We start from the raw sequence: 25,956 nt of genomic DNA, 5'->3' as shown, positions 1-25,956 counted from the left end.
GACATGTTTGTCAAACAAGGATAGCATAAGAGAAGAGTACCTTATTTGATAAGATATGGTTACAGAGTAGCAGCTATATAACCACAAGATTTTGAAAATGTCCAAGACACAAATGATGTACGAGAAAGGGAGAGGAAATCAAATTCTGATTCTGTAGTGATATCCAGTAGATGGAATGCCGCGCCCTGTTCTACAAACTTGGAGGGTGGCTGGTAATTTCAGCGCCTACTCTGTGATGAGAACCTCGCTTGAAAAGCCAACTACATTGCCTACACTTGAATCTTATCACGAAATTAAAACTGGGTTTATGGGAAAGAAATTTACTGGAAGTTTTTAAATGTTGAGGTGCAGTGGATGATGTGGTATAATGGCCAATAGTTTTCAATCTATGTTATAAATGAGAATTTAAACAGTAATATAGTACATCACACTGAAATCCTTTCGCCATCTCAGCCTAATTCTGGTATCGAACAGGCTTTGAAGTCTTTAAAGTCCTCCGAGACTTTGAAGACCTCCCTGCGATCAAATCCTAAATATAAATAACTTTTCAAGGATTGAGTGGAACTCAGCTGATGATGGAAATGGAATAGGACCGGTGTTGGAGATTAACTAAGTGGGTTTGGGCACCAATAATCCACTGTTGTACTTCATAATGGAGGGACACGCCAATCAGAGCCCTGATAACCTGCATTAGGTAACTGGGTTGATCCAAGTACCTTATAAAATTCCAGCTAGACACAATATCCAACCAGTTTATTCAAAATGGTAATTGGTCTGGGTATAGGGGAAGGAAATGATATAATCTAGAACAATGAAACGGATTACTTGGCATCATTTTTGCCCCTGAAACATGTGGGTAAAATTCTGGTATATTTACAGCTATAGTAAAGCACCATTTGTAACTAGAGAGACCCCTCTCCCATCCCCAAATTGAAATTTAGTCATTTAATTTTAGCGAATGGTTTAAAAAACCTAGCCACTCAGACTTTTTACATAATTAATTTTTCTAAAGGATAGTTCACTGGTTTTTGGATTCTGCTGCTCAAAAATGCCCTTCCTTAACATTAGTGGAGGTACCACTGATTAGGGAAATGATTCACATCAGGTAGTTGAAGAGAAGACAGGGGAGTCAGAGAAGAAATCTGGATAATCCTCAGGCTGGAAATTCAAACCCTAGATAATCAGGACTACACTATATATGCAATTATGATTCTTTCCAGTTAAGAGAAATTTGTAATCCATTCAGTTTCAAGCCTATAAAGTCACATTTCTCAAAAAACTTGTATTTCAGCCTCCAATGGCTTAAAAAGTTCTTCTTGCTAGATTGTCGCCAATTACAGAAATCCTTCCCAAGTACAAGGCTGCAGAAGTATATTAAACCTGTAGGATACCATGTAGCTGGCTGTTTTACAGAGCTTTATAGCGCACGTGATCTCAATGCATGGTGTAATACTACTGAAGCAATTCACCACAATCTGATAACACTATTTGTGCAGCTCACAAATGTTGTCTTACATATAGGGGGTAAACTGTCTCTGAACAAAAGATTCAGAATAGAAAGGAAAGGAAGTACAGGTAAATTTATATTAATTTTAAGAATAACACCCCCCCCCAACTCCAACACACACACACACACACACACACACACTTTATGGGAAAACAAACACGGGACTGCTATGAATTCATTAGATTTCTGGTCTACCCAGAAATAATGGAGTTACTGCAATAACCACAGAAGTGTGAGTCAGGAAAAGGTTTGGCCACAGCTGTCCGACAGTCAGAAGAACTGAAGTCAATGGAGAAAAGACAGCTTCTGTGCAAGGCTCAACATCGGTACTGCATGAAAATGTGGTTGGTGCTTAGCAAATAAAAGATGATAATAGAGGTGTAAATTTCCGTTGTATTAATACACATACCTCCGGTGTACATAAGGATGTGTACGTTATGGATTTGTGAGTGCTGATTTTTCCAGGGTTTTCAGAACCCTCTGCAAACACACAGAAGCAAATCAGTCAAATAAGGCAGGCTAGAAGAAACAGGGAAAAAAAATCCACCTACATTCAAGGTACGAAACAATAATTTCAAAGCCTTTGGGATCTATTTTTTTCCCTTGCATTGTAACGCAGTCAAGTGTATGACTGATGCCTTTTGTGTTCGATAATGTCAAGTGTGAATGTCATGGGCAGCCCCCCATCTCTGATGGTATTAAAATGGTGGAAAGATGAAAAGCTTGGAAAAAGTAAATGGAACAAATCAGATTAAAGTGGCTGGAGGAGAAGGCAAGAAACTCATCTGTAACTTGGTTTCCAGGTGCTGTTGGTCACCTCGTCCCTCTGAATAGGCTGGTTAAATCACCTTCCGAGGAAAAGGGAGACATTCCACTTACTTAATTGTGCTAATAATTATTTTTGCTCTCTCTCATTATGAAGTCTATTGTATGCAAGAAGACATTTTATATGTTAACATTATAAACTTCCATTATATAGGTAGAGAAGTCCCCACTGCTGAGCCCATCAGTCAAACACACTAGGCATCTAAGAGTTCAAGGTAAGTTAGTCAAGGTTTATAGAAAGTAACTGATAACACAGGTAATTCAGGGAGGCAACTAATTCTAATAAATAAAATATATACCTTTTCAGAGACATGAAAATCCTTAAAGATTGTAAAAATCCACCCTATGTCAGGAAATGGGAGATGAACATAACACTAACTGATTATATCCAAATAGTATAAAGAGAATGCCACACCTTCTAAACTACAGGTCTCATCTCTGATGAACGGTGAGAGTTTTTCTTATGAAAACAAATGCATATACACAAAACCCCTGTCTAATGAGGCTATGACATCTACAGTACATACAAGAAACTGCAATAATTATAATAGAAAGGTGTTTTTCACAGCCATTCTCCCTCTTCTGGACAGTGTTTCTCAACCTTACCACCCATGTCTAGGCTAATGTATTGGATTATTCACTCGCTTCTGTCCTCTACACTAGGGGCTCTTGCTGTTTTTTGTTTTGTTTTGTTTTGATTTTAAACAACATCCCTGAAAGGTAAAGCAACATCCCATTAGTGACAACAGCTCCTGAAGACCACAATTTAACAGGAAAGCAGATGGCCCCTAGATAGACAGTTCAGCATCTCTTAGGGGTGGGGCGTAATACAGACCTACTATTCCGTTCCTTCTCCATCCCCATACCAAGGAAATGTCTCTAGAAGCTGCAGCTAACATCTTTCCAGTGGCTATTAAATACCTTGACCCGACATTTGAGGGCCTCCATCAGACTGGCATTAGTCATTCTTTTTAGCATTACTTTCCACGGGACCCCTGTGATTTTGCTCATAAGGATTATGTTGTGTTTTCACCTTTCACTCTTAATTCAAAGGCTGCCATTCTCAGGATCCCCTCAACCTGCAGTGACCTTTCCTCTTTTCTCCTAAGGAAGGAGTTAAGACTGGCACATTTTAACCCACTAGGCAATTCTCCAGGTATGGCTCACATCTTCAGTCTTCCTAAGGTTCACAGTGAGAGAGCACATATTTTTTGTTGTTGTGAGAGGTATCATTTGTCGCATTAAATTCAGAGTGCTTTGGGTATAGTCAGTGCTTGACAACTATAATGAAAAAAAGAGAACCCCAAAAGTGAGCAGCGGAAAAACAGAAAAAGAAATAAAATCTCCCACCCCCCAAATTATAAAGCTTTTCTTACTTAAAGACAGAAAGAAAAAAAAATAACCACTATGGGTCAAACACAAAAACTATTTGAATCGAAGTGAAAAAAAAAAGAAAAAGGGAAAAAATCCTTATCCCAGTAGGCCTACAGTGCTAATTACAAAATAGGAGTAGCTGACACTCATGTCTTCTAAATACAAGCTTTTTTATTCTCCCCGAAAAAAAGAAATGAATGGGTGTTAAATCAAAACATCCTATGAAGCATTTCACACTTCAGGAATAAAAACTGACAAAGAAGGGCTTCGATGCGAAAGAAAAATCCACCAGAAAAAAGCTCGGACTGCTTAAGGTAAAAAAAAAAAAAAAGACCAACAAAAAACTGAAAGCTCTACCTCCGAGGTAGAGCTTGTCTTATCTATACGTACTTTGCAATATCCAAGGCCCCCTTACATTGGAATATATATATATATATATATATATATATATATATATATATATATATATATATGATCACATACATACACATTTCTCTTTCATAACTGAAATTGGTTAATTGATCATTTCCCAAAATAAATAATCCCATAGATAGAGGTCATTGGTTGCCTGAAATTGCATCAGTTCGTGTCTGGGTACCAGCATCCCGGACTCCCCTGGGATGTCTTTGTCATTTTATCAGAGTGATTACCAACAGAGTAGGTCCAGCGTGGGTCCCCTCAGCTGCCAGTGCTGAAGCCTGCTCTCTGCATTCTTATTTTCTCTATCAAGCCTGTGCCTTTTGCTTTGGAAATCTGGCACTTAATATCCAATGTTAATTACATTTCCTAGTCTGAGGAAAATCCTATTGGGCTAATTTTTCAAAATCACATAATGAAAGAACTTCAGTGACAAACCATGTAGGTTTTTGATTGTTTTTTTACAGATAGATCTATTAAGCACTTAATATTCAGTGGGAAAACAGTCTCAGAGCAATGAAATTCTATTACTTTAGAGGTTGCATGCTTTTAATTTCTTAATATTTCATTACATGTTGGCAACTGGTGCATATTTTTATAATGCGTTTGATCATTACTCTTCTCAGGGTATTCTATTTCAGTTCTTCCTCTGACATCATATTTGCATGTTAAAGGGTTTTAGCATTCAGGGATGAAATGTTCTGAATAGTAATGTGCAGTTAACTTGATTTTTTTTAAATGGAAAACAGCAAACAGATATTATATATAGGGACTAAAGAGAACAATTTCATAATTTAAAAAATCTAACTCGAGTTTTCATAGCTTTCTATAGAACGTTGTAAAAGGTAATGATTCAATATAACTCATTAATTAGCAAAGTATGCAAAATGTTATCAGCAGAGTTTGAAGAGAAGGATCTTTTTCATTAGCTCGTATCAGTCTACTGCATTTCTGTTTTTCCTGTAGAAAAATAATTTTCTTTGCTCTTCAGCAACATCTACTGGAAAAGTCAGAAAAATGCTATTTATTTGAATCTGATAGTTTGAGTAAGGACAGTTTGGGTTACCATCTGCTTAAAAAGTGCAAGTTTACAACTGAGTTATGCCTGCCTCCTTTAGTTCTAGTTAGTTCTCTAGGACAAGGACAGTGGTTCAGTGGTACAAACAGTCAAGCAGCAACTTCAAATTTATCTTCCCCTCACCTTGAAGAAGTCACTTTCATAAAGCACCTTAAAACACATATATGATGCAGACGATGTATGTCTCCTGGCCTATCAGCACTTGTCACTTATTTAAGAAATCGTTATCAGCGGCAATGTCACAACACTCAATAGTTTGGTACAGCGGGAGTCTGAGAAAAGATTTTATGCCAGAAAGCTATGTAAAAGCATGGATGGAATCTGAGAAGTGCGACTTCAAGATTCTGCAAAGTTTCCTAAGTTGAAAACAAGAAACCTGTATGTGCTGTGATTTTAAAGACTCCCTATGCCATCACCGGCGTGATGACATCAAACAGTGTATGGCAGTTTCCTTAGTCCTCGTCCATCTCTTTCTCTGCTCTTTTAACCATGATGGAAAAATGAAGTGTCCCCATATGTGCATGAGGGGGCTTCCCACGGAACTTGCACTGAAGATTATCTCTTGATGATGAAACCCACAGTCCGTTTGGTCTCCACTCCCCCAAAATTCAGCACCTTCTGATGTCCTCAAAAACTGAATGCATGGGCTGCACCCATGACATGCCATTAGATGGTCTGGCAGGCACGAGATGTGCCAGAGGATGGTATTGAGGAACAAGTCTAGTTTGGAAACTCGGGAAGAAAAAAATTCTATCACCAAATGCATATGTCAAACACTCTCTCATTCATGGATGCTGAACTCAGCAGTACCACAGGAGAGCCATTCTTCCTAGGACCAAGCCTTGTGGAGGTATTCAAGTCACCTTTCTACGTCTCATGCCAGAGAAGCATTCTTTTCACAGAATTTTGGACTTTGAATATTCACATTTTCCCATCCAAAAAACTAATCATCTAAAATTAATTCAAACATTTTAGGTAACATCCTAGAAAAACATCTGATATAATTGGAATTTCTGTTATCCTTAAGTTAAAACTCAGGCTAAATAGATTTTTTTTCTTTTTTTTTTTTTTTTTTTTTTTTTTTTTTGCATTCTCAAATCTCAGTTCATTCATGCCAGCAATAAATTTTAGCAACAGAGGCAATGAACACCAAATCAGTGAAGACTGAGGTGAAAAACAAATGATCCGAACTTTAAAACATCAGCAGCAGCAATAAAAATCAGGTGCTGGGAGACTGAAGCATATTGCATTTTGTGTTTGTTCAATGCTGAAATAGATGTGAGCCTTTCAAGCTTCAGCCCAAAGCTCTTTAAAGGAGAAAGGCCATCAAATATAATGCACAGCTCTCATTCATAGCACACAAAAGGGACAGATGCCTAAAAGCCACCTACAGTGGAAGTCTACACGTATTCTATTTAGGGTCCTCATGCAAAGTTCCCACGGTGTGAGCCTGGTAAGTATCCCCCTCCGTTCCCGAGACGCTTAAAATCCAAAAAAAAATAAAACCCTCCTCAGACAGCACGTCCAGAGTTAACTCCCATTTCAAACTGTCAGAATTCAGTTATGCTCATTATTTACTGGATTATTTTCGAGAACATGCCCTCACCTGATGTTTCAACTTTATATTTCATTTGGGACCACACTTAATGCCCATGTATGAAACATCAATCTGGTACAGGTTAAGGAGATGGAAGCAGCGCTTCACCGTCAAGATCCAAATCAAACACACCCCGGCAGTTAGACTTAAATAAACTCTACCCTTGCTGAAACCTCCGGTGAGAAATTATTATAACGCATCCGAAGTTCAGTTAGAGGAAACGTTTCTAATGCCAGCTCTTTCCCAGGGTTGAAGTCCCAGAGTTCACACACACAGAATCAATGGGATGATTATTTTATTTTCCTGGGAGCTGTGTAGAATTTAACGCAATGCAAAGCGCTATTCTGAACAAAATCATCTTTCCCATCTCTCCTTCTCCATAAAACGGAGGCGACATCATTCAGGACAAATGCATTTACCGACACAGATCTATTCTCAATTGAATTCGCTGCATGCTCTAATTCGTCAAAATTAATACAGGTACTTTCTATGTTAAACAAAAGGAAGCCGACTGAAAAATCGGCTTCTGCCGCGGATGCCTTTCTCAATTACCAAACGGTGAAAACAGATTTAACTCAGCCACTCGGTCAAACCCTCCGATGGGCGCTCTTACCTGTCTCAGCTGAAGGTTTCCTTCCCTTGTTAGCGGCGTGCAGCATCTCTAGCTCGCCCCAATCCTCACCACCAGTCTCAAATTACACCACTAAATCCACCCCCCACCCCCCGCCTTTTTTTTTTTTCTTTCTTTCTTTCTTTTTTTTTTTTTTCTTTTCCCCAGCAAGAAAATGCTTATTGAAAGTGATTAGTTTTTGTTGTCCTTTTTAAGTCCCTCCTGCGGGAAAGGAACGGGGGAACCGGGGAGCGATGTGACGCCACCTTTTAATCTTTTGTAAGAGTGAAAAGGCAGAAAAGGAACGCTCGATCAAACTGAGCTGCACACATGACTAAAACTCGCAGGAGAGGGTGCCGCTGCCTGGCGAAAGCACCGCTAGGCTTGAGTGTAAGAGCAGAGAAGAGGGGAGAGAGTCAATGGAATGTGACAACGTGTGTGCATCAAAGGCAGGAAGAGAGAGAGAACAATGAGCGAGGGAAAGTCGGAGAGAGGGAGAGAAAGAGAAGGGGGGGGGGAGAGAGAGAGAGAGAGAGAGAGAGAGAGAGAGAGAGAGAGAGAGAGAGAGAGAGAGAGAGAGAGAAGAGGGAACACAGGGAAAAGATAGAGCGGGTTTCAGGCAAAGGATTCTGAGAATAAAGGAACAGTGCAGTGTCTGGCAGCTTCTGTTTTTCCCTCAGCGAGCATGATACACTGCCTCTCTCATTTAGAAACACATTCGTGTACATTCCAGGTTTGAAAACTGAGATAATCGCAGTGTGCCCCCGGTTTTGTGTGATTGGCATTTAACTGTGTGGTGTACCTGTGATTTTTTAGGATGCATTTAAGTGCAATTTATTTCACATATTTATTTATGTAGGCAAGAAATGAAAGCTGCTAATTTCTACGGCAATTTGCAATGTAGTTTTACTGGCAGATGGAACTCTACTTATCATAACTGCTGACAAACTGCCACGGGTAAACAAAAGAAGAAACAAGTGCTTCGTCTTGGTAATTGTCTTTAAAAGGAAAAAGCCCACACCAAAATATTAGCACTTGCAAAACCTGGGTTTCCTGGTTAAAGTTTGAAAGGTGGTTTCTCTGCATTAGTTTTATTAATAAAGGCAAAATAAAAGAGAGGACAAGGTGTTTTCAGGAAAGGTGTTGGACAAGAGGCTATAAGGAAAGTGAAAACCTAAATTCCTTTCTGGTTTCCCTCCAAATGTGACAACAGGCTTGCTTTCTTGAATCCTGGAACGGAGTTTTTGAGTCACTATTTCTACAGACTTTTGCTGCATCCTTCTGCCTTCCTGTACCATTTTATAGTAGGTTCCATTTTTAAAACAAGTCAAAAAGAAATGATTTCCTAATTCAAGTGGATTCAAATGTGTCTCACCAGCTTTGTCCCATTTCTGCTCCTCTCCTGCCACATGGGGGCCAGGATTACATAGTTGAATTCCCTCAGTGACCTCTTTTATAAGGCTGTAAATTGCTGATTCCAAGGTTAACTAAGTGGTATAAGTTAAGGTACTGTTGACAATAACTGCTTGCTTTCTGTGGTAATAACCTGAGCCCCGCCAGTAGTGAGCCAGCAGGAAGAGGACACACCCAGACTTCTGGGTGACCATCTTTTCAAGATTAAGCAATTCTGATAATGGAAAGTAAATACAAGTGTCCTACCTATAACAGAAATTATTTTGAAAAGAACTAGAAACAAAATACCACTCAGTTATTTCACTTCAACCACAGTACATCTGAACAACATAGCATGGACCCGAGGCATCTGATATTCTGGAGTTCTACGTAAGCCGCCAGATATAGAAGAAGAAGTGGTCCAGGAATAAGACCTTCCTCCTCCACCCTGGCCACATTGCTGTATCCAAAGAGGGATGGCTGAAGCTTGTTAAACTCAAAGTGTCATGATTTTTGTGGTTTGGCACTAGGAGGATATGTTTTTAGCTTGGACCCAAATTAAGAAGTAACAACTCCCTTGCCTCGCCCCAATGTGATCAAGATGAAACTACTTATCATAAAGGCAGAGCAGAGAATGGAGAACACACAGGGCCTGAGCAGAAAGCAGCTGGCAGGGAAGAGAGCGTGCTCAGATGTAGAAGGGAAAGGAGGCTGCCGAGGAGCTGGGGAGGGGTGCCCTGGCAAATCCAGAATTCTCCGCAGACGTTTCACAGAGTCTATGGGAAGTAGCCTCCTTTAAATGTCATTATTGATATAGGTTCTACAGTTAAAATTAACTTTATACAAGGGAGTAAGTAGACTGAGAATTTTCTGCCAATAAAAATAAAGACTCTGTTCCAAGAATACAACTATTTAAGTACAATAAAAGCAGGGGAGGGGCCTGGGGCTTATTGAAGAGGATCAAAAAAAAAAAAAACATAGTCAAGGCAAGATAAAAGGAAATCATGGCGACATAAAGAGATTCTTTTTAAAAAACTATAAATGGCTAACAGTATTGTTGCTTATTTTTGCCACTTTCTGAGTGAGGAGGTGGGTATCCTGAATTTGATATATACAGTATATATACATATGTATATATGTATATATACATACACACACATATATATGTGTATGTGTATATATATATATATATATATATATATATATATATATATATATGTATGTATATATACCAGGCTGCCTGGTATCATTTGTAGTTTGATATGTATAGTACTTATTCTTAAGCTATGTAACGGGGGTGGGGAACTATCTCCCAAAGGTGGCCAAAATCATGGTAATATTTCTTACTAACTTAGGACTTTTACGAGACTTGTTTCTCTGTGGTAGAGCTTTATGTTCATGTGCGTATACTGTGGATTATATGGTGGTGACATGCTCAGTTTTGGGAACCATGCTGCTTGGGATTGAATCCCAGCTCGAGGACCCATTTGCTGTGTGACCTTGGCCTCTCTGTGGCTGTTTCCTCATCTTAAAATGGGTGTAATAATATTACCTGCCTCACACGGATGGCAGGGGCTGTCATTAGGTAAAAATAATTCATGTGCTGTTGTGAGTTGCTTTCTTAGCACATAACAAGTGCTTAATAAATGTTAACTCCTATTATTATTATTATGAAATCTGCCCAACAGATTTTTGTTATAGCTTTGATAGACAATATGTTATTACCCTCAAAGCAAGCTGTGTCTCCCAATTTCCTTACCTGTGTAAAGTGTATAAATCTCGGAGTCATTTAGGATTCTTTATTTTCCTTTCTCTTTCATCCAGTTATCAATAACTATCAAATACAAACACCTTCCCCATGACTCTTAAAGTTATTTTTTTCATTTATATACTCTTAATACCTTCTTGATTTGGGCACCTTTGCTTGGACTATTGCAATGATCTTTTAATGTAACACTTCTCCACGCTTTTCTTTTCTGTCCTGAAACACACAAGAAGTGACAGAATGGGGCACCCACTCCTCTGGGGACATTTCTAGGATCCTGCCAAAACCCAAACCAGATAGTGTACCGCCTTTCCCCTTCTCAAGAAAGAACTTGGAATTTAAGTAAAGAAGAGTATTATTATTCTAGAAATGACCTTGAATCTGCTCTCATGGGTAAAGGAGCTAATCTTTGGCAAACTAATACTTTACTATTAGTACCTTGTTAGTTGTGACACTTCACCCAGCTGTCATGACATAGCTATTGAAAACAACCTTCTTAAGAGGTTTCCTTTTCTTCTTCAACTCATCCTTCAGAAACCAGAATAACCTTCTTAAAATGTCACTCTGGATGACATCTATTCCCAATAGTTATTGATTGGTCAATTGAAAGTCTGTTTTATTTCATGATCTTATGAATCAGCTTAAAAGTCATCCCAGGTTCAAAAAGTGATAGTAAAAGTCATCATCATCATCTGAGGAAACAGAGTGTGCAGAAAAAAATGTAGGAAAACTAATTTAAAAAGGTATGCCAGGCTGATAATAACAAGCTTGTGATACTTTTCTGGCAATTATAATATTTATGGTTATTGTCAACCACTTAAAATCTGTAATTGTAATTACTTTTCTTATTCTAAAGAGGTTTTAAAAAGGAAAAAAAAAGCAATGGTTTCACAGTTCTCTAGAGAACAAAATTCAGATTCCTTGTATTCAGTCACTTCTGCACTTGAACTTGTATGCCTTGTATTCAATCACTTCTGCACTTGAACTGCAACCTACCCCTGTATACATTCATTCTATCCCCTCCTCATAGGGTTTGCTTTCCTCCAGCCTGAACCATACACATCCTTTCGAAAGCCTCGTAGACATTGGTAGTTCTTTTCAGAATCTCTTCTTCTTCTTCATCATCACAACATTACTTAACTCCTATCTCTTTACCTAAGAGCAGGATGGGTTATATCCTCCACAAAGACTTCCTTGACCTTCCTCCATTTACGGCAATGAAATCATTTTAATCATATTAGCTACTCAAACGCTCCAAGAAAGGTCATATGTAGAATAATTGGGAGCTTAGAGTTAGAGCTCTTCCCAGGACTACATCCTGACCCTAAAATTTGCCTCCTAATTTGGGGATATTGGTGAAATCCCTTGTCTCTTTCAACCTCACTCTCCTCATCTGTCAAATTGTGTGATGACAATTTAATTAGCAAATAGATGCGAAGTGATTAGCACAATAGCTGGGATACAGCTAGCACCTACATGAGGAACAGTTAGTAACAATACAAGTGCTTATTAAAGGAAAGAGATTTTTCATTGCCTCTAATTTCTAAACTTCATAACAACCCACCAAATGGCTGTTATTAGAACCATTTTCTAGAAGGTAAAACTGAGGTGTAGCAAAATTAATTTACCCTGTGTCACACAGAAGCACATGGCAAAGACAGGATATAAACCCCTAGCTTTCTGCCTTCTAGTTATTTTTATCCATGCTGATTATTTACAATTTAGCCTATACCGTATTGGTTTACTATCATTTGAGTTTTTCAGGTTTGTGCCCTATTCTTTCAATTACATTCTAAACTAAATGAGAGTAATAGTCAATGTTTAAAATGTCTCTGCTTCCCTAGTATCATCCATACATCTTTAAACAAAGTAGCTTGCCTACTCAGTAAGTGTTTGCTGGCCCCTTGTTCATCTGTGCTCATGGGGAGTACACTTTTAAACTATTTTTGAATTCAGAGACACTGTTTTTTGAGGAAATGCTTTCATCATCCTTTCTATGAAAACATCATAATTATACAAAACAGTGTAAAAGACTAGATATGAATGCGGCATGTGAATAGAAATGAATGACGTTCTTCGCAAGGAAGCTGTGCAGAAGTGATACTCATCGATTTGATTTGCTTCCTCACACATGGCATTTACGTTCTGTTTAGAGAGGGGCCCCTAAGGCCATCCATTCCAGGCATGGAAAGTGGAGGTTTTTTTAGCTCAAAGTCTTCCATCTAAGGTTACACAAAGAGGCAGAGATAACCACTCAAATACCCATGGCGCTCAGTCACCTTTAAATCTTTCCTTTAAAATAAATGCAATAATTATATTCTCATTTATTTTGTTTCTGGCTAAGTCTACACAAGGCTAAAACAACCTGGGACAGCGTAAAATACTCAGTCGACCAATACCATGTTTTTCGGTGTGCATGGTGATAATGCTATTGAATTTTCAACAGGTTGAATTAATATTTTATTTAAAAAAGATATACATATGTCTCTGCCTGCCTGTGCACAAGTGAAAGCAATAGCATTAAGAAGAGAACTGCCCTGTGTGTTCTCTACGCAGAATGATCAGTGGTATCAAACACAAGACAGTGAGTGTTTGATACCAGTCTTGTACCAGTCTTTTAATATTTGCATAAATTTCATGAAATCAGACTACCATGTTGTTTACTGCTGTATTCCTGGTACCTAGAGCAGTGCCTCTAGGCAGTAAGTAATTGTGTGTGTGTGTGTGTGTGTGTGTGTGTGTTTGTATGTGTGTTTGATAAACGAATGAGTGAATGGAGTTAACCCCCACCATTTTAGATAAATAAATAGCCTATACATATCTATTTCTAGAATTTTTAAAATTCCCACCCAACTGGTTTATATACATCCACACACATTTTGTGCTGTGCTACCTACCTCCTCACGTGATTCCCCATGGAACGTGTTTTCTTAAGCGTATTGGAATATTTTATTACATATAATTTTCCAAATTAATCTCGTCCTGCCTTTGGCTATGTCATACTGTTAGTGAATTGTTATTCTTATATCTCTAGGTCACTCATTTTATCATGGAGATTCTAAATATCCTAAAGGTTTCTTAAAGGTTGCAGGAATTCAGTGTCTTTTTTTTTTTTTTTGTATAATATGTATTCCTTTGAGTCCTATCTTGTTCATAGAGTGACTGTGTATGGGTGTATGGGTGTGTGTGTGTGTGTGTGTGTGTCACATGTTGATTTGGTCTTTAGACTGAAAGTACTGAAAGGTATAAAATTCTATCATTCAGAAATTATGTAGGAAAAAACCCTGTTGTTAGAATACTGCTAGAATAGTGGCAAAAATGCATATAATTCTCTTTTTTAAGTTTATCACCCTTTAGGTGGTATGAAAGGGCACTCATTTACTTTCTTTAGTATACACATATACACTGGGGGTGCCAATAAATGTATACAAGTGGACACTTTGGTCAGCATTGCTCAAGCAGTAGTTTACCGTAAACAGATGGGTCTGGACGGCACTTTGAGCGCCTCTTGTAATTGCAAAAGTCAAATGTGACTTGTATTCATCTTTTGTTATCGGTATATATCGAGTATTACAATTTTAATAGTTTTTTTCCTGTCTTAAAATGCGCATACAGTTTTTGTCACCCTCTGTGTGTGTACATGCATGCATGCATGTGTGTGTGTGCATGCACACACGTGTGTACGTGTGTATGTATGTGTGTATGTGCGTGCAGGTGTGTGTATGTTTGTGTGCATATCGGTGTGTGTATCTGTGTGTGTATGCATGTGTACGATTATTGCTGAGCACATAGTCAAAGTCAACCAATGTTCAAGTTAGTGTCAAAATTAATTAATTTCTCATTTCAACAAACTGTGATTCTCACAGTAGGAAGAACTAATAACTGCCCTCTGGAAGAATATTATTTTTCCTCAATCATTTATACATTAGTTGGAAGTCAGACTATGTTGACCCATGGGAAACTCATCCTTAAAGAGAGGGTTTCTCAGTTCCATAGGGTCCTGTCTGTGGGGTCATTTCAGGCCCAATTATACACTTACCTTTTCTGGGAGGTTTGTTTTCCTTAGGCGGGGATATGATAAGAGAGAACATTGGGGCAGAGACCTCACCCTAACAAGCCTCACTCCTGGGATTTCCTAGGAAAGATTTTTCACCTACATAGTGGTTCTGTCTGCATTCACTGGAGAGTCAAGCTACTGGAATTGTCAATAAATTACTGGTTTTCAGAAAGAAAAAAAAATCTCCAAAATTGAAAGTAGGACATAACCTCTGAAGTTTCAATAAAACCCTAAATGGAGCCTTCTCACTTGTAAAGACAAGATAATGCAGGTCCATTTTCCTATCTGTTTCCCAAATTATAATGAGCATACAATATGATTAAAGTTTGGTGATATAGTTTTCCAAAATTAGTTTATTGAATAATATAATTATATCAGATCTCATTTAACCAATTAAAACAAATTATTTTGCATATAAAATTACTTATATTACCATGTTCTGACATTTTGGTGTTTGTCTGCTAAACAGAAGTTGGTCTGGTCTGTTTTGTATTTCTGTTTTGCATAGTGATTTGAACACTCCCTTAAGTGAAAATCAAAGTAGCAGCTACCTAATCATAAAGTAAAAATGGAAAGCAAATCAAGAGAGAACCTCAAATCTCTAGTGGTGGATCGAATAGAGTTGGACTCAATGAAACTCTTAAGAATTTATGTTTCTCTCCATTGAGTTGAATACAGCCTTTGGTGGACTGTTTGGTTCTTGTTACTGATGTTTTTCAATATGGAACGTTTAAAAGCACCCAACTAGAAGTTGCACGATGATCATAGCCTTGAACGCATTCACCAGAAAAACACATTCACTGCCACAGGTTTTATTTTCACAGTAACCAGTGTACTGCACCGTTTGCCAGTTACTTCAATACTCTTACCCATGACAATCACAAAAGCAATTCACAACCTTACTTATCAGATAGTTCTGTTTTACAAAAATCTGGTTGCTAAAATCCAGGATAAAACAGTGCAATTTCTGATGCTGAATATCTGAAAAGCTCTGGAAGCTGCTAGGAAGAGATATGCACTAAAATATGTAATATGATGGAATTACAACAGACAGACATTCTGGAGGGTGCACACTCAAGTGCATCTCAGAGTGGGTCACATTTAATGGTGCTACTTTCAAGATTTACAAATAAATTCTTCACTTAAACTGCCTCTACCACTCACAGTCTTTCTTAGCTCCAAATTTAACTCTTTCAGTAAAAGAAAACAAAGTAGAACTCTCTCAAAAAGAATGATCAGTGACAACAAGCACCACTGAATAATTGTTCCCAGAATGAAATCAAAGTAGGGATCTCAATTAAATAGTTTATTTCACACGCTGACTTCCAAATCTCTAGGTGTACTCTGAAGGCAACAATGTATTTCTGATGAGAATTTAACACAAAAAAAGTGGTGATTTTAACAGCTGACAAATCCCCTGTAGTAAGAGACTTAAAAACAACAACAACACAAACAAACAAACCTCTTTTCCAGTGATTAGGCTATGCAGATATCAAAGAAATGTATGTGACACACTCCCTGAAAGAGCATAGACACCAGTTAAATCTTTTTAGGCAGAGTTTTCATGACTGTATATTAGTATGAGAGAGAAATGAGAATAACATGTACCACTGAGAGGCAGTGCAGTGCAACCTAAAACGTTACTGTATTTCAATCCCAGACCTGCCACCATCTCAGTACTTGGCTTTGGCCAAACCACTTACTCACTATCTGCCTTCACTTCTCCATCTGCTAAATGGGACTAGTATCTCCCAGTTTTTGATAATAAGATTAATAGAAAAGTATTAGTATTCTCATAGAGACAGAGAACCATATCCTTTCCCTATGCAGTCAAAGTCTATTAAAGCTAACTACTCCAGGGGAATAAGGAATTGTATTCTGGAAGCTGAATGCTTTCCTTGAGGCTGCTGGGGCACCAATTAATAGAGTGAGGCAATAAACCACTCAATAATCCTGCATTGGCTGAAAGAATTAATGCAGCTCACCTCTGTTCTGTGAGTGCAATACCATGTACTCAGAGGCTGCTCAATAAATATTAGCTGATGATGATATTGACAGGGTGCCGTGTACAGTCACAACACTAAGTGAATTACTAACTTTTCAGTTGTTCAGAAAACTCATGGAATAATTATTGGCAATGAAAGAAACCTATCCATGACCTCATTCATTTACTTTATTGTGATATCATCGCATGCATAATAAGAACATCACCGATTCCTGGAAACTTAATAGCCTTATCCTACTGATTTAGGAGAATAAAAACAAGGTCATCCCTCAAACTGCATTCAGAATATAGGCACTTCTGAAAACGTCCACTGTCATCACTCTGGTATAATCCATCACCATTTCTTTTTTGGATTATGGTAGAGCCTCTTAATTGCTCTCCGTGATTTGCATTTTTGGCCCCTGTGGCTGACTGCTACATTAAGTACTTGCAGTGTATCTCCCCTTCATGTGTCAAGATTCTCATGTAGTCCTCTGCCACACTGACTCTGGGATTGCTCTTGTGACTTGCTTTGGCCAATGGGACATAAGCCAACAGAACATCATATTGGCTTGGTGCAAAAGTCATTGCGGTTTCTGCAACTATTAACCTTTTAAACCACAATGACTTTTGCACCAACCTAATACAAGTCAATGCATGATAAACACTTGTGAATTGGGACTTGGCCTGGTGGAAGGGAGCCACATCCAGAAAAGAAAGCTTCATTTGGTCTCCTAGATGATGAAGAACACAGAGAGGCCCAACCATTTCCTGGACTCCACCCCCCCCACCACTGACCCGTGAGCTGGATGTAACTGTAAGTGAGCTCAGGCAAACCCAACAGAATTGCCCAGCCAACTAAAATTGGAGAAATAACATGTTATTCTTGTTTCGAGACTCTAAGTTTTGGCGTAGTTTGTTATCTCGCAATAGGTAACTGATACGTCCCACGACTGATTATTCTCAATTCTGCGGAGTGATTCTTTTGATAATAAGCCCGATCGTCTCATCCCTTTGCTCAAAACGCTCCAAGAGCACCTCCTCTGACCCAGAGTGTTAAAGCCAAAGTGTTTCCAACATTCAAAAGATTTGACATGCTTTGTCTTCTCCCCAGTTTATCAGATCTTAAATCCTGCTAATTTCTTCCTCATTTTGTTCCTTTCAGCTACACATGCTTCTGCCTAGAATGCTCTTTCTTGTGAAGATGAGTTACTCTCTCAGCTCATTTCAGTGTTTCCTTCAACATGATTTATTTTCAGCGATGCCAACTCTGATCACTGTATTTCAAACTGCATCCCCCACCCCAAACGCCCCATCCCCCTTTCTGTTCTTTCTCCAATGCACTTAACACTTCTAAATCACTCTATAGTTTGCTTACTTTGGACATCCTCTGGTCCCTTTTCCAGAATGTGAGCTCCAAGAGGGCAGGGAATTGTCTTTGTGGTTTCCCGGTGGATTTCCTGGGGCCTAGAACCATGCTTGGTACATAGGGTAGACTTAATAAGTATTTGCTAAAATTCCAAAATGAATCCTGTTGATTAAGGTGCTCAGAGCTACAGAATCGTTTCGACATTTAATGGTAAGGCTGAGAGTGAGACGAGTCTGTGAGGGCACACTGTTGATGCAACTTACAAAAACTTATGGGACACTTGACAGAGCACAGAAGGAAAGGACCACTTTCCTTGTGGTCAAGGAAAAGAGAAGGTCAAGAAGGGTTTTTTGGAAGGATTTAATCTGGGAGCCTCTTCGGCAGGTAGAGAGAAGTGCAATCAATAGCAAAGAGAGGTGACTCCGCATCATAGCAGCCATCCTGGAAGGGCTAAGGAGGAGCCCAAGGGAAGAAAAGGAGACCCTCCAAGCATGCTTGAATCCAAAAAGCAAGCAGTACAAGAGAGAGACGTGTCCAAAAGGTACATCTGGTCTTTTTTTGCAAGACAACATTTGTGATGTGCTTGTACCTTTCTTCCGGAAAAGCCTAAAAATAAAGAGGACTCTGAGGCTTTGTCTTCTCACATCAATCTCAGGGTTGAGGATACACGCTGAAGAACTGTCACAGGACTAGGCCTGTTCCCAGGGACGTGATGTGTTGGCAATGATGCTCCATAAACACACACATTCCAAGACTCGACACCATTTCCTTAAAAAGCCAGCGCCTGATTTGACCGATGACAACGTTGCCCAAGCAGCAGTCACAGACTTCCATTTGAATACTTCACTTTGCGAAAAAGTCCATCTTACAAAGGCAACGTCTGGACTGGCAGTGCGGCCCCCAGCGTGCTGTCCAGGTGCACAGCCAATAAGTTACCTTAGTTAGTGCCGAACGGACATGACCTGGGATGACTTCACTTCACCTCACTGACTCAGACTTTGTGCAAATCTCAGCGGAAACCATCCGTTTTCCTCCTTGCCCACAACTCAAGTTCCTTGTTGCTCTGCAATTATTTATTATCTGGCTCAGTAATTGCATTGTGAGTATGAGGGGGAAAAATGCCTCTTTGCCCAACTAGATTCTCCTGTGTGGGGAATAAAGGATGTTGGTCTCTTAGAGCTCTTCATATACGGCTCTCTATGTTAAATTTTCCTAAAAATGGAAATTGCCAAAAAGCAAAGTGTGCAGGAGATATATGGTTGGATGCTATTGCAGCTTTGTGTTCCCACTGTGGATGGTGCCCCCTGAATATCCGGGAGCACTCGCTAGCTCACTGCCACAGCTCCTGCTTTCAGAGACGCTGGCAACATCCAGCCCTTCCGAATAATAGCAAGTGGGTACCCCACCCCCACCCACCGGCTCTTTAACTGCTTCAGTTAGTCATTCCTGGCCTTTTCCAAATCCAGAACACCACTAGGCAGAGCTATTATCCTAGCCTAGCACATCACGAGGCTGAAGGTGGTACTGGGACTTGGTAACATTTCTTTATTTTACTTTGTTTGCAGTTCTCACATATACACTAGGGCTGCCAAAAAAATGTATACAAGTGGACACTTTGGTCAACGTTGCTCAAGTGGTAGCTCGACATAATCAGAAGTGTCTGGATGCTGATGGTAACCACTTGGAGCACCATTTGTAATTTCAGAAGTCAAATGTGACTTGTATTCATCTTTTATTATCGGCATACGACGTCTGACAATTAAGTTCGCGAACTTATCCTAGACAAAGTGCTACATACCTCATTGCTGAGTATCACTACGGTCAACTTCGAAGTACTTCCCTTGGGAAGCTATACACCGATGCCAGCATCTAGGTCACCCTACAAAGCAATTTTGGAACTCTTTTTCTGGGATTGCCATCAGAGCTGTCGTCGTATTACCCTTGATGTCCTGAATGTCATCAAAATGTCTTCCTTTCAATATTTCCTTTATTTTTGTGTAAAGAATAAAAGTCATTGGGGACCAGATCAGGTGAGTATGGAGGGTGTTCCGATACAGTTATTTGTGTACTGGTTAAAAACTCCCTCACAGACAGTGCCATGTGAGCTGTTGCATTGTCGTGACGCAAAAGCCATGAATTGTTGGCGAAAAGTTCAAGTTGTTTTCATCTAACTTTTTCATGCTGCCTTTTCAGCACTTCCAAATAGTAAACTTGGTTAACTGTCCATTTGGTACAAATTTGTACTGAATAATCCCTCTGATATAAAAAGAGTTTAGCAACATATTTTTCATTCTTAATTTGGGCTCACAAAATTTTTTGGTTGTGGAGAATTGGCTGACTTACATGGTGCACTTTGATGCTTTGTTTCAGAGTAGTATTGGCACACCCGTGTTTCATCACCAGTGATAACATGGCCCAAAACATCGTCTTGCCTCTCCAAAAGGTCTTGGCAAGCTTTAACTCTCCTTTGCTTTTGTTCATCAGTGAGCTCCTTTGGGACCATTTTTGCACATACTGTTCTCATGCCAAGATTTTCAGTTAAGATTTTCCTGTTTCTCTATTGATGTTTACTTGGTCTGCTATGCTTCTCACAGTTAGCCAACGATTTTGACGTACAATTGGACGGATTTTTGCAATGTTTTCATCAGTTCTGTTTGTTACTGGAAGCCGTGACCTCTCTTCATCAGTGACGCATTCTCTCCCCTCAGAAAAATGTTTAATCCATTTGTACACTGCCGTTTTCTTCATGGCATTATCCCCATTAACTTGGACTAACATGTCCCTGATTTTACGTCCACTCTCGCCAAGTCTAACAAGAAATTTAATGTTTGTTTGTTCATTGTTCTAATTCAAGCTCAGACATTCTTGCGATGGCGCACAAAATCACACAAGAATAATAATGAACGCCACTCAGCAAGACTCCGCCACACATCAACACGAACACAGCTGTGAGACTCTGATATACCAAGGTTATGAAACCTTACCGAGCTGTTTGTACAGCGCTGCCAATGTAAGCGCACGGTGGCAAGTTTGCAAACTTAATTGTCAGACCTCGTATATTGAGTATTACAATTTTAATATAGTTTTCCTTTCTTAAAATGTGTATGCATTTTTTTGGTACCCTCTGTACATGTTAGCATTTGATCCCACTCAAGGTAAAATATTTACTGCATGATTTGCAGTGGGGGAATACCATTTAAAAAATTCTTTTAGCTATTATAAAAGATATTAATGCCGTCTCATTGGTGGAAAACAGTTACTCTTGATAATGAATTGTAAACTGGTGTCTGCTTTGTTCACAGTAGGAATAAAGCCTTCCCCTGGCCTCCTCGCTCTATTTCTGCAGTCCTACCTGGGAAACAAATGCATTCCCTTATAGCATCTCTGTTTTCTTAAGGAAACGGGACAGGAGTTTCATGCTTGATCTTTCCATCAGCTGGAAGGACATTTATTTTGCCCCATTTCCAGCATCTCTTTTGAAATGTGGACTATAGTGATCTCGTCTGACTGCAGTTCTGGGCAGCCAAAGTCCAGCCTTCTTTGGCCTCCTCTCTTTCCCCAGCAGCTGTGGCCTCCTGCATACCCCAACATGGAGTAAAATGAATAGGGAAACCAGTGTTATCTTGTGCTCCTGGGGGAACCGCAGGTGCTGCTCCTTCACTTATGATGTTTTACATTTCAAAGAACTTAGCTCTCTTTGATATTAAAGAATGCCATATGCAGTGTAATTGTTATTGTTTCATGACCTTCCATAGGTTAATCGGGCGGCATCGGGTTTTCCAGAGTGTGGTTCTGTTCCAAAGGAAATGATTTGGCTCCTAGTCGATGACTTCCAACAAGGGGTGCTCCATTTTAATATTTGAAAGAATATACTGAGATATGTTAATCCTCACGAAAAATGGTTATTTTGATGACCTCATTTCCTCAGTAGATAACAGATGGTTTCTCATCTTTGGCATTATGGACATTTGGGGCTCAGTCATGCTTTGTTAAGGGGGCTGTCTGGGGCACTCTTGGACATTTAGCATTACCCCTAGTTTCTCCCCACTTGATGCCAATGGCACCCTTCCCACAATTGATGGCAATCAAATATCTCCAAACATTGCCCTACATCCCTAGGAGGGTAGAATCAACTCTAGTTGGGAACCACAAGGTTAATTGAAAAAGTGGGGGCAGGGAGTAGAGGAGAGTCTTTTGGGGATTCTGATATGTATAGAATGTACTGACTTAAATGATAATTAATATAACAGTAGGTAACATGTACTGAGAACTTACTACCAGCCAATTAGCACTATGCTAATTGCTTTATATATTTGATCTCATTTGATCCTTAAAACAAACCTATGAGGTAGTTACTATGATCTGCATTTTACAGTTAAAGAAACTGAGGCTTAGAGGAGTTAAATAATTTCCCCCCAACTCCTCAGCTAGAAAGTGGAACAGTTAAGAATTCCTAAACCCCGAACTCCACCCCATTAGCTCCATCTCCCTTTCTGGCTTGCCTACTTTCCTGATGGTTATACTTTGAGTATATAAATTAAATCAGTGGTTGATTAAGTAAGCACTGCCATGTTTGTGAAATTCACCTACAAGCTAAATAGGTCTAAAAAAATAAGACAATGCTTGCCCTCAAATAACATCTGTAAAATACAAAGTATAATACAGACTTAAGAAAAACATGGTGAGAGCCACTAACGAATCAGAAGTCAGAGTTCTCTAGACCAGGGCTTCTCAGGGCTCAATGTGCATAAGAATCACCTGTGGTCTTACTAAATTGTAGGTTTCAGCTCTAGCAGGTGTGGACGGGGACTTGGGCTTCTGCATTTCTAACCAGCTCCTGGGTGATGATGGGACACTGCTGGTCTGAAGACGGCCCTTTGAGCAGTGCGGCTCTATTGTGCTACGAAATGTAGCTTCAAAGCGTTTGAAAAGTGAGGCCCAACAGTGTGGAGCTGAGATGCCAAGAAATCATCAACACAGAGTGGAAGGGGTAGGAGGAGGGGGTGGGATTGCCTTGGCCGTGAAAACCACACTTGTGTCTCAGCCCTTCACTTGGAACACCAACGATGTTCCAACTCATGTCAGCTGCCCACGTATACAGCTAAACATCTGCTATTTTAAAGAACAAATATTAATTTGAAGCACGAAAACACCTACCCATTGAACATAACTTGTTTCTTCCAACAGGTTACATTTTCATGGCCAATTTCGTACTTTGGGGAGAAAATACTTCTCTTCAACATACTAACTATGCTGTCGGTTACATTAAAAAACATTTTCATTTCCCCTCCAGACATTGTGACTTGAATGACTGTTGAACCACAATGGGCCAAGAAATTTTATAACAAGGGGCAAAAATACACATGGGAGGTCAGAAACCAAAAAAAAATTTGTTTTTTTAATCCAGTGAAAGTCACTATTAAAATTATGGTTAGGAAGACTGTAAACTAGATTGCCATTTATTTAGAAAGAATCAAATCCTATAATGAATATTCACAAACAAAACGTTTGGGAGATTTAGGGAACCAATCGCCACTAGTGGTTGTGGCCTCTTCACCCAGACCCCAGTGACTGCTGCCATCACAAATTGGTGACTTCTGAGCTTGACGATCGGTCATAATGAAGCAGGTGGTTTTTGAGTCTCTTGACCCTAAACACATTCAGCTAATTCTACAGCCATACTGCAAGGGGACACCCTGGATGGTTCAATGGGGGTATAGAGAGGGACCACATTAAAGCAAAGGCTGAGAGGCTGAGCATTGGAACAACTCAATTATTACTAATATTCTACTCACACATAAAATGGGACGGGAACGTATACATTTGGGACTATAGGTATCACTGCCATTCAAGCTACACTGTGCTGATGGAGTGAGATTGAGAGCTCGGCTTCATTCGTTAAGCACATATTTTCTCAGCACCTCCTATGTGTCAGACCCCAGGGCACATACAGGAATGCCTTGTCACCCCTAGCCGCCAGGTCATCTGGGATAAAATATTCCCCATTCGTGGGTCATTTGTGTTACACCTGTATGTTTTTTGCCGTATCTACTACTGACTGTACTGATACTTACTTTTTGTTCTTTAGCTATCTCCCTTTTCACAGTTTTAACCTGGCCTCATCTTAACCAATGATTGCTGTGAAATTACATGTTTGAAGTGCTTCTCAGGGCTGAACATACCAGTTGTTAAAATATTAAGATATATGTCTGTGACGATTGGTAGGCAAAGCCTGCTCAAGCTTTGGGGGTGGCAACTCCCCCGCCCCCTCTAACCCTGCCCCCCAAGCACCTGGTTTAGTTCTCTGGAACTCCCCATGATCCAGCAACATCAGAGAGGCAGCTCTGGCACAGGAGGAAGTTTCCAGAACTGTGATACTGTATGTACTCTGGACAGTGTCTGCTCTGACTGGCCTGGGCCCTTTCCTTAATTGTTCCACTTCCATGAAACACTCAAGAATTTTTGATATGGGGGATTGCAAAGGGGCCTGGATACATTCATTTTAAAAACAAAATAAACCGTGGTGCTTCAAAAAGACTGGTTAGATGAACTTAATCTGCATTATGAGAAGATACACTTTCTCCAAGCTTCAGATTCTCTCTTCTGTAAAATGAGCATAATAATAATTCTTACTTCATGGATTAAATCAGGGGTTTCCAACCTCAGCTCTATTAACATCTTGGGTGTGATTATTCTTTGTTGTAGGCACTGTCTTAGGTATTATATGATGTTTAGCAGCATCCCTGCCCTCCATCCACTAGATGCCAGTGCCACCCCACCACCCCCAATTCTTGGCAATGCAAAAATGTCTCCAGATAGTGCCTGATTGTCCTCTGGGCAGCAAAATCAGCTCCAGTTGAGTATAACTGGACTAAATAAACAAACCATGTAAACTTGTCAGCCAAGTCCCTGGTACCTACTATGGCCTCAGAAGTATGCATGGCACTTATTAAGTTGCTTACTATATGCTTGGTACTTTTCTCAGCACTTTAAATCTGTTGCCTTATTGAACACACACATTACCTTGGGAGCTAGGCCCTATTCTTGTTCCCATTTTACAGATGAGGAAAATAAATGTCAGAGAGGTAATGTCGCTTGCCTGAAGTTGCACAATTCGAGAACAGCAGGGAGCCAGGATCCTAACTCAGTTATCTGTCTCCAAGGTCCACACTCTTAGCCCTTTTACTTTCCTGCCTTTAGAGCGGAGGAAGCCTCCACACAAACAGGCATCATGACGACAATCATGATAATGATGATGATGAAAACATTAGATAGTGCACAATAGGCTAAGATTTTCATATGAAAAATTATATTCCAAATAAAGACACTTAGAAACACAGAAGACACAGATAGAAAATTAAAATACAGATCACCCATAATTAAATGTTCACATGTCAGTGGTCTGTGTGTACACACACACACACACACACACACACACACACTTTTCTCAAAATGATTAGAAAAGTCCTAACTTTCCCCAAACTGAGAGAGAATATAAAAATAAAAACTTACATGTTCAATAAAGAAGTGTGCAGCCTGCTAGAGTTAGTATTATAAAGGGTCTAGGGAACTCAGGAAGAGTGGGGAGATGCAGTATTGATTGTTCCCGTACGATGAACAAGCACTTGCATCGTCAGGCAGTAATTAATATGGCAGCCGAAAATGGGGGTGATGAGCAAGAAATGGGGAGGGGGGCTCATGCTGCACTCCCTATTGGCTATGGAACCCTGTGTGTTTTCCCAGAGATTCTTCTTTCCCCAGAGTCCTAAACAGTATACATCATGGGCACTGTCCCAGAGGAGAATCCATTTGTCAAGCTCAGTCTAAGAGAACTCAGAAGGCCCATTGACCTACTGTGCCGGCTTGAGAACTAACACTCTTGACTGTCTTTCCACTTATCAGCGGCAAAATGAAGTATTTTGCAGCATTAAATGGCCCCTGAAAACAATGTATGGGTTTCTATAGTACATATATATTGTTT

General features: G+C 39.6%; 1 protein-coding gene across 10 annotated transcripts in view; it reads right to left on the bottom strand.

Moving 5' to 3' along the window:
• The window catches only part of TENM2 (teneurin transmembrane protein 2), a 1,145,520-nt gene that overhangs the window by 614,388 nt on the left and 505,176 nt on the right, over positions 1–25,956 (bottom strand). For 4 of the 10 annotated variants that reach the window (XM_081034984.1, XM_081034985.1, XM_081034986.1 and 1 more), the window contains exon 1: positions 7,412–8,661. The exons of the other annotated variants lie outside the window; for them this stretch is intronic. In XM_081034984.1, coding sequence (XP_080891110.1) covers positions 7,412–7,457 — 46 coding nt within the window. In that variant the 5' untranslated portion in view covers positions 7,458–8,661. Of the gene's footprint in view, positions 1–7,411; positions 8,662–25,956 lie in introns of those variants that run through there. 10 annotated transcript variants of the gene reach the window in all.

Source organism: Rhinolophus hipposideros, assembly GCF_964194185.1.
Source record: "Rhinolophus hipposideros genome assembly, chromosome: 23".
Taxonomy (NCBI): Eukaryota; Metazoa; Chordata; class Mammalia; order Chiroptera; family Rhinolophidae; genus Rhinolophus; species Rhinolophus hipposideros.
Note: the sequence above shows the minus strand (reverse complement) of the source record. Positions and strands in the feature narration are given on the sequence as shown.